This window comes from Ptychodera flava, unplaced genomic scaffold (genome assembly GCF_041260155.1).
Source record: "Ptychodera flava strain L36383 unplaced genomic scaffold, AS_Pfla_20210202 Scaffold_48__1_contigs__length_985763_pilon, whole genome shotgun sequence".
Classification (NCBI taxonomy): Eukaryota; Metazoa; Hemichordata; class Enteropneusta; family Ptychoderidae; genus Ptychodera; species Ptychodera flava.
Genome location: NW_027248370.1, coordinates 866,105 through 875,634, shown reverse-complemented (window position 1 = coordinate 875,634; position 9,530 = coordinate 866,105). Strand labels below are relative to the sequence as shown.

At 39.8% G+C, this 9,530-nt stretch overlaps 1 protein-coding gene across 1 annotated transcript; it reads left to right on the top strand.

The window, feature by feature from the left end:
* Positions 1-519: 519 nt before the first annotated feature.
* LOC139128299 (uncharacterized) lies at positions 520-9,159 on the top strand. Its single transcript, XM_070694100.1, has 7 exons — positions 520-636; positions 2,946-3,213; positions 4,011-4,067; positions 4,705-4,860; positions 5,475-5,609; positions 6,243-6,363; positions 7,206-9,159. Exons 2-7 carry the CDS (start codon positions 2,947-2,949, stop codon positions 7,679-7,681), a joined length of 1,212 nt encoding a protein of 403 aa, XP_070550201.1. The 5' UTR covers positions 520-636; position 2,946; the 3' UTR covers positions 7,682-9,159.
* The last annotated feature ends 371 nt before the right edge of the window (positions 9,160-9,530 follow it).

Sequence of the window (9,530 nt, the reverse complement as noted above, 5' to 3'; positions counted from 1 at the left end):
ACTGCTACAATTTCCGAGTCCAGAAAAAACACGCTATTATTATTTACACTGAGGTAGTATGCGCCTCGAAACTTAGTTGAAATGCATTTGCTTGAACTTTCATCCAGAAAACTTTAAACCACACACTCCTTCGAAGTTAATAATAACCACAGTGGTCACCAAATTTTGTATCAAGCTTATTTATAGTCACAAATATTGACTAGGAGCACGAGTCAAGAACACGATTGCAACTATTGGGATAATTAATTAGATGGTGAAGTAATGCCGATTTAATCTACAAATGTAATCTCATCTGTTTTTCTTTTTACATTACACACTTGTTTTTATGAGTAATTTGTATTATTATTGCAACGTTCAACTATCGTGCACCTAACACTTTTGAGAAATTGAAAAAAAATATAAAAATCCAATTATCCCAAATTAGTTCCAATCGTGTTCAAGTTATGCCACCAAGATTACTCCGAACGAAGTACGGAGTATGCTTTGTGAGGACAGGTGTCAAACAGTGAAAGCGTTAGGGATACCCATGACGTCACACAGAAGGAGATGACATCATCACTGACGGCCATAGTTGTTGTGGCTTCCACTGACGAGCTGAGACAGTGAGAGTGATTTTGTTACAGCGGACACAAACAGGTAATGTTATCATAACATTACAATATGATGATTTACGGACAATTTGTTTATAATGGAAGTTATCTAAACTACCAGTTTACTGCCAGTGTATCCGAAGGTTCCTCTACAGTTAATTTTGTAGTGACGCGCAGTCGCCAAACCCGGTACACAGGCGCGGCGCTATACGTGACTATGTCCCGACGATAACATTCCTTTTAAATTAGCATATGTCCATGACCTCTGACCTTGTTATAGAAAATCACTCACAATCTTCGTCACACGGTAGAAGATTTCTTTGGTGCTGTTTCGCGCGTTTTTATTGCTAACGACACGGCAATGGAGTGGTTGCATATTGTTTAGATCCTGAAAGCACTGGCGCAATCAAAATATTGCGAGCTATCGTATTCGTTCGAGCCGTCCTGTCGAACGATAAAGCGCCTGGGATACTTAGGCCTACAATTCCGTAGGCCTAAATACAATGCGAAGTAAAAAAAAAAGAAGAGAAAAAATAGAAATTTACATGTCAAGTAAGTTTGTAGTCGGTCGACGGACAATTCAGTGTTCTTAAGTGCGGTAGGCAAGGGAATGTTGTTACCGGAGTTCCCCTTGGTAGGCCTATATCAATGCAAAGACATACTGAAACAGCGTCTCTGTATTTCGTCGTTCACGGTCTGCGCCCACTTTTCTCTCTCGTTTGCGCCGTACTGTCGTAGTCGGTCGTGAACTTGAGTCAGCGCCAGCTGTGGAATGAATTTGCACCGCTCGGACAATCTTGTTCTTTGCTGTTCTCGTTAGCCCGGCCTCACTGCAGAACAAGCAAAAGTGCGAACGAACATCGCCATCTCTACATATGATTTTATTGCGCTGCTTGAGTATGGTCATGTGTCCTTCGAGAAATGTCGAGTATTAAACCTGGGCGGGTACACTTAATTTCTACTCAGACGAGTACACCTTAGCTTGCTACTTGCACGGAGCTCTGACCATATTGTGAGTCAAACGACAGCTTTGTTTTTACACAGGATTCCTTTGGCTCATGGTCAGATTCAAGGACAAGCGATCCATGGCCATAGGCCACAGACTTTCTCCGAAATGTCCACACGCGCAGAAAACTCGTACGCATACGCAATTCCGAAACCGTAAAAAAGTACGGCTTCAAAACCACCATATCATATCTCTCTGAAATCACCATGTGCTCCGTGCATACTTCCTATTTTCAATTATTCGCTATTGTCTAAAGTTGTTCTGTATCGTGAACAACAATGAGATTTTGCTAATTGCATAACGATTACAACCAAGAACTTGAACTTTCACGTCTAGCCGTAAATGACATAAACATGTAAGGTGCTGTGCCCCGAACTGTCAATGGAGTTTAGGTTTGATGTACAGGGAATTGTATGTGCGACCCCGTTGACAAAATAACCCACAGCGGTAGTTTGCGTGAAAACAATGGTGACAGCCTGTACACTATACCCTTTTCGGTTCGCTGAGGTTGTGTTCTTTGTTCATATTCAATACAGAGTAATACGTCACCGAGGGATTGGATGTTGAAAAATTTACGTTGCACTCATACAAATGGCGCTGTATTGGCTTTATCTGGCCAAACTAAAAACGAATGTTTTGCGTCTCCGCGTAGCTATTTAGAATATTTTCTGGAAAATGACAAACAAACGTTTTGTTGCGAATTAGTGGAATGCTCTGTATGTGACATGTTGGAAACTCCTAAACCACTCGATAGCGGCACAGGCGCTCCTTAGCTGGGCAGTCTGCTAAGTAGATCGATTTTCGGGTCGATCTGTTGATCCCGTAGTGGATATGCCCGCCACTGTAACCTAAATACTGACAAGGTGTGCAACAGAATCCCTCAAAAAACACGCGACCGGGAATGCTATGGTTATATGGTGTTCAGAATTGCAGCCATGTAACTGGTTGGTCTGATCATGGAGGTAGTCTCTACTACCTCCATGGTCTGATCGCATCACTATATCCGTGCGTAGCCGCGTAGCCGTCTAAAAATGTCCACAGATATTACAATTACGTCATGGACCATAGAAAAAAAGAATCTTTTTAACGATCTGAGGACTGGGATTTAAAACACCAGTTAGAAAATACAAGTTAATGCACGGAGATAACGACCATACAATATACGTACAATATTTGCAGCTTGTTACCTTCTTTGCGCTGATTCATCGTACTGTGCCATTTTTTGCGTAAGGAACTGTGACAAGACAGAGTCGAGTGACAGCACGGCTTGTTGTTTCTGACAATGTCAGTGACATCATGTATATTGCAGTCCTATGAATACGGTATTGGGGTTCTTGTTTTCGCTTCAGCATGCAAGTTCAACAGCAGCAACAACAACGACCGCTGCAACAGCAGCAGCAATACTATGCCAGCCAGCCAACCCAGGCTGTACAGGGACGAACCCGAGGGAACGCCAACGGAACGGGTAAACGACCAGGCTTTGCTTCACGGGCAACTATGGTCTTTGGAATATTTCAGATGATATTCGGTGGCATTTGTATAATACTTGGTATTACTGCCATCGTTATCCGATGCCAACTTCGGGAAGCCGGTATTGGTATATGGTGTGGTGTCATGGTAGGTATGAATTTTTCGAAACACCGCCCTCTCTTTAAAGATTGAATCCATGTTCGCAAGTCTCACCAAATACATGTAAATATTTGAGACCCACAGGATCAAGGCTACGCTTTTAGGTCGTGTGAGATGTAATTTCGTTTCTACTTTGCTGTGAACTTTATAGCAATGAAAATGAAAATTAGTCTAAAAGTCACTATTCTGCGGTCATGTCAGGCAAAGTACAAATATATTTGTTTCCAATAACACCTCTGAATATTAGAATGGGTATGCGGAGGAAATTTTGAGCGTTTTTTTTCTTTTTGTTGACCGAAAGTCTAGTCAAAATGTTTTTTTAAATTTCGAAAAGTCTATAATCGTTGGTTTTTTCTAGTTTGGTCAGGTTACCGGAAACATGTTTTTTATTTGGCCTAAATAATACAACACGATGTGAACTTGGATCTTCATATTTTTCAAATTTCTCAAAAGTGTTTGGTGCCATATAGCGGAGTATTGCAATATTACAAATTACTAAAAAAACAAGTGTCTAACTTAAAAAGAAAAGCAGATGAGCTTACATTTGCAGGTTAAAACGACCTTACTTCACCATCCAATTATCCCAAGTTAGTTCCAATCGTGTTATACCAAAGTACACCTTGATGATCTACTTATGTCTGTGGTCGTGTCAATCAAGTTATACTTGAATGGGATGTCCATTCTTCAGGCAACCGAATATCTTTGTTATCTAGGTCTTCATTAATATTTGTGAAGGTATTATTTCTATAAAGATATGCATTTATCAATTTTATTTGTTTTGATAGTTCGCAGTAGCTGGAGTGTTTGGATTATTGGCATCTTTCAAGAAGACGAATGCAATGGTAAGCTTCTCATCATCGACTTGTACCTAAAGCTTTTTATACACATTTTTGCAGGGTGACCGACAAGTGTTTATTTGTACGTTTGCTTTCACAGTCTTACATCAAGCCATTAAAAGTACAAGTGACCGATTCGAGACAGCAAGCAGATCATTCTCTTGCGATTGTTCTAATGTGAATATTACACCACTTTAATAGAGGTAATAAACTTCGAAAAAGTTTGACGGTGTGTAAGCCGGCACATTATTTCACACACCTCATTTTTACTGAAGTAATACAGAGGGTTGCCTTGACAGCTCTTTTGTTGACGTTCTACATTCATTAATTTAATTTCGATTTTGAACTCTTCTTTCTGCGATGTCCTCGTCTGAAGTTTGCTTTTTCGTATGGATATAATCAGATCACATGTCTGATCTCCCTGTGGATATTAAAGGTATACAGTCACCTGTAATCTAAATATACCCATATATGGTCAAAGGGGCGTTCCTTGGTGTTCAAAATGCCCATGTGAGGGCGCTGTTTTTGAAAAGCGGCCACCCGCTTAAAATCTGTGATTGGTTAGATTTTCTCTTTCCATGGTAACTGTGGAAAAATTGGAACAGGTGACAGTATACATTTAATTGTATTTACTTATCGACAGATAATTACCACCATGGTTCTGTCTATCATCGCGGCAACTATGGCGGGCGGTGCCTGTATCACAAATATCATCGCTGCAGCAATTGAAGAAGAGTGTTACTACCATTATCGTGACTATTACCCCTACGACTACGACTACTATTGTGATTCAGGCTATGTAAGTTGACATGTCTCAGTTTTTATTTTTTGCTCATTAACCCTTTGAGTGCTGTTATTTTTCCCGCCAAAATTTTAGTGCAACATTTTACCAATTTTTGTGAATGTTTCTGTAATTTTTTTTATAATTTTGGATCAGATTGACATTACATTTCATGGGCTACATTTTCTCCCCCAAAATCTGGCAAAAATCTGAAAAAAATTGACTGGGGTACATTTTATAAAGGTGGCAAAAATTGACTTTGGCACTCAGAGGGTTAACTCATAGCTACCAACCCAATCTTAGTAAAATTGGGATGTGGCATCACGACCAGTACCAGCACCAGCACCACCACCACCATCATCATCATCATCATCATCAACTAACTACTTGATATCTGATTTTGAGGAGCATAAGATCCAGCTGCCCAGACAAGAGACCAAGGCAAGCAAAGATGGGTTTCAGAGGGATGAACTTTCACCCACTGCAATGACTATCACTGCCATCAAATTGGTCAGCTCTTCAGTGAAAACGTCAATCTGCTTTTTGGAAACATCCTTGATCTTCATCTGTACGTTCTTTACCCATGTTGTGACTTCATAATAAACTTATACACCATATTCTTCACTTTTCAGGGTGGTAGAGTTGCCGTTGACAGTATCCTGGCTGTAGTGACGTTGGCTGAATTAGTGATCGCCATCCTTCAGTCAGTTTTCTGTTGTGCAGCCTACTGCTGTAATCAGACGTCATCAACGCGTTACCAGTCAACGGTGAGTATATCGCCCTCAATCATGCATCAGAGAAATCTACTTAAATGTGAGCAGGAAAACGGGAGAAAAACGGAATGAAAGAGGCATATTGTTTGGCGTCTTGCTCTTGTAGAAGTGCTGCGTAGGGTAAACGACCCAACACACTATCAAACAGACAGAAGCTAGTATCCTGTTGGGAAATGTAATATGCCTGCCAGAGTCAGCTTTACCCTTCAGAACTTCCCAACTTATGTAACTGTAGATATGCCCTTTTTACATCTATTGTTGATTCACAGTGCAGCTTGTCTTCCCCATCTAAGGTCAGCTGATGTCATCAATTCATTATATGAAGCGCCTTTCCGAGCTGAAATCTGTCACCTTTGTTAAAGAGAAAACCAATTCTTAGTTTTCGTGCAGTTGGATTGGTCAGCTTTTTAGCTTGATATTAGCTTGACTGCCACTTAGAACAGCGCCCTCTCTTCGTATAAACTTGGGATTAAAATGTGAACGCTCAGTTGTTTACCAATCAGTAACAAGCGAAATGATATAGATGTTATTGTTTATGAGAATTTTGTTATTTTTTTATTATTTGATTTTTATTATTTTAAAAAAAGTCCTAACCTTTCCAATCTATTGTATGTTTTACCATCACAGATGTACTTTGCCGCGAGTAATCAGGAAGGGGTTGTTCAGGGCTACCCAATGACCATGCTGCAAAACCCACCTGTTCAGTATATGACGCCCTCTGGAGTTCAGTTCGTACCACAGAACTTAAGTAAGTACTTACATTTAGGTTTATTTGGGTGACACCAATGATATCTGTTATGTTAATAAGTTGAACTCGTCTGAATAAGCTGGTTTCCACCAGATTTCATAATCTGTTTTGCATTTAGTTCAGTATAACTCAACCAACTCTCAAAGTTAATTGTTTGAGACGGTAATAAAAACATCATATGCTGTTCCCCACAATAAAGATACAGAGTTATGTTGTTAACCCGACATACTTTGCGATTATTATCGCAATGCAATGATTTACAATAGCTGCAAAGTAATTGTTTATAATACCCATATCAATACACAAATACATATTATTAAGGTAGAATGCGTCTCGGAGACAGATATTCGGACTCTCAAACTTTTACAATATTTGTGTAGTCTACTACTTGTGGGGGCTCATTTTGAAGCTTTCGGAGGAAATCAAGGTTTAAGGTAGTATGCGCCTCGAAAGTGAAAGACTCAAACGTTTGCTCAAACTTTCCTTAAGGAATCTTTCAACCATTGTCTTTCAAATTAAAGAATAGAAACCGGGGGGGGGGGGGGTCACCATGTTATTTTGGTACTAGAGAAACAAATAACCAAAGATTTACCGTTATTAGAAATCCGGGCCGCCATTCCTTTGTTGAATTTATGTTATAAAAAATTTTCATATTGATTGATCGATCCAGTCTGTTCTGAATGTTCAGTGGAATTTTTCTTTATATTCAGCTTGGTATTACCGATCACTTAGTCTATCTCTAAAAAGAACTGAAACTTGCAGCTCGGAGCAATACTGTTTCATTGCTGTTGAATCTTAAGTTTCAGAAAACTTTGTTGATTGGTTGTTTATCAACGTTACAGATCAACAGCAAGCACCGCAAGGTTACATGGTTGCCACGCAACCAACAGTGATATCCAATCAGCCGCCTAGCGGCCAAATGCAGCCACAACCTGGAGTTGTGTACCAACAAGGACAAGGTCAAGGACAGTTGTTACCACAGCAGCAGCAGCAGCAACGCCAGCAAGTGTTGCAGCCACAGCCCCAGCAGTCGCAGCATCAAATGCAGCCAGGAGTGCAACCAGTAGCCATGCATCAGCAACCACTGGGACAGCAGTTACCACAGCAACAACGCAACAAGTTCAGCAGCTACAGACCCAGCAGCTGCAGCATCAACCGCCGCAGTCGGTGCAACCTGGAGCTGTGCATCAACAATCTCAGCCACAGCCAAGGCAAACAACTGGACCTCCCAAGCAGCCTGAAGGAAAAGTCACTGGCCCGATGTGAATGTGAATCAGGATCAGGTTCAGTCGCCACCGACAAGTTCCCATGTCAGTGATGATATGTCAGCTGGACTGGTCGAAACGAGGTCACCTTAGCTTAGTCGAATATGAGGCATGGGCAGGCCCCTGGAATCCACTGATAGGTCTTTGAAATCCTTGCTCGAAACCCAATTACAAAGCTTTCTAGGAATGTTATTTGTGATTACACTTAAATATCAATATTTGTCTTGAGTATGCAGATAGAAATAGTCAGTGCCTTTAATCAGATTATCCAAATTGCTAATGCATTTCACCATATAATACACCATATATAATATTTGATATGCTGCATATTAATAATCCATTTTTGCAAATCATAGTAACGAGTGGTTGTTACCACTTTCATTTACGTGGTTTTGTGGACGTTTTTCTCTCTGTGTAAGAGTGAAATCACATTCCTTAATCATTTGTGAAAGGACGGTGGTAAGAAATCTCAATCAAATTTCAATCATTGATGATGTATGCTAATTAGGCTACAATGTTTCATTATCATTAAAGAACATTTATGCGCCTTAAATCGCGTACTATACATTTTACAGCTTCTAAGATAGATTTTGAAGCTTTTTTGATATCCGTATATAAATATTACAAGGTCCTAGCATTGAAAGTCGTTTTTTCAGAATAAAGTTCGCGTATTATGATTGCTTCCGCCAATGCGAATGTGAATCTGGTTAGAGAATATTTTTCGTGGATTTGAATTTTTTGACTCATGTTCAAGAACGACAGCAGAACAAATGGGAATCAGCTAATAAGAGTATAGTATAGCTGATTATTTCCTCAGCTTTGTTCTATAAAACAAATTTATTTTCTGAATCTTTACCATAAAGTATGTTAGAACGTAAAGTAGTTGTACTATGCTTCCTACACAGTGCCTTTTGTGCAGAATGCAATGTTACCTTTGATAAACGTTTCCTCGGAATCGGACGGAATTTAGTTTTCGACAACGATATTTGACATTACAAACGTTCTGTATGGTTGACAATATGAACCTTGGCGTGTATACATGATTTCTTGAGTTGGACATTGGCTATATTTTACAAACACGATATTGCCACCCGGATAATTTATTAAATCTAAAAGCTGCATAACCCCACTTTTGTATGAAATCGAAATCAGAATCATTGCTGAGTAAATAAAAGCCGATTACAAATAATAAACATTAAGTCTGGAGCTTGGTCGTTTAAAGGTATACAGTCACCTGTTATCTAAATATGCCCGTATATGGTCAAAGGGGCGTTCCTTGGTTTTCAAAATGCCCATGTGAGGGCGCTGTTTTTAAAAAGCGGCCACCCGCTTAAAATTTGTGATTGGTTAGATTTTCTCTTTCCTTGGTAACTGTGGCAAAATTGGAACAGGTGACAGTAAGTAGATGAAATCTCGAAGTGGATGAAATATCGAGCAAGATTTTTTTACACAAATGTGTGCTTCTCTTTGAGTTATTACTACATCCACCATTAACAAGAAATGGGGTAAACATATGGTGAAATTTTGATGAGATTTAGCAAATTGTCTGGCTGTGCGCATGTTTCTCATCCTAGCTTTCACAAAAATCGAATGCAGTGATGCGGTTTTAATGATTTCTTAGCTAACAAGATTTAATTACAGACATGATAATGGAAAAGGGGGATCGTCTACATTGATGCAGCGGTACTTCTGACACGCAGAATGATGACGGCGTTATAGTCATGTTCGGAACTTCATAGCAGTGTAATGCGTTACATTGAGTCTGCGCAGTATAGTGAGTTAGTTTCTGTCCGGTGAAACTCCCCTGTATCGCGTACTCATCGCATGTACCCAACTCACACGTTTCATGTGAAAACAGAACAAATCATCGCGTTTACCCCACTCTAACATTCGCATTCACAA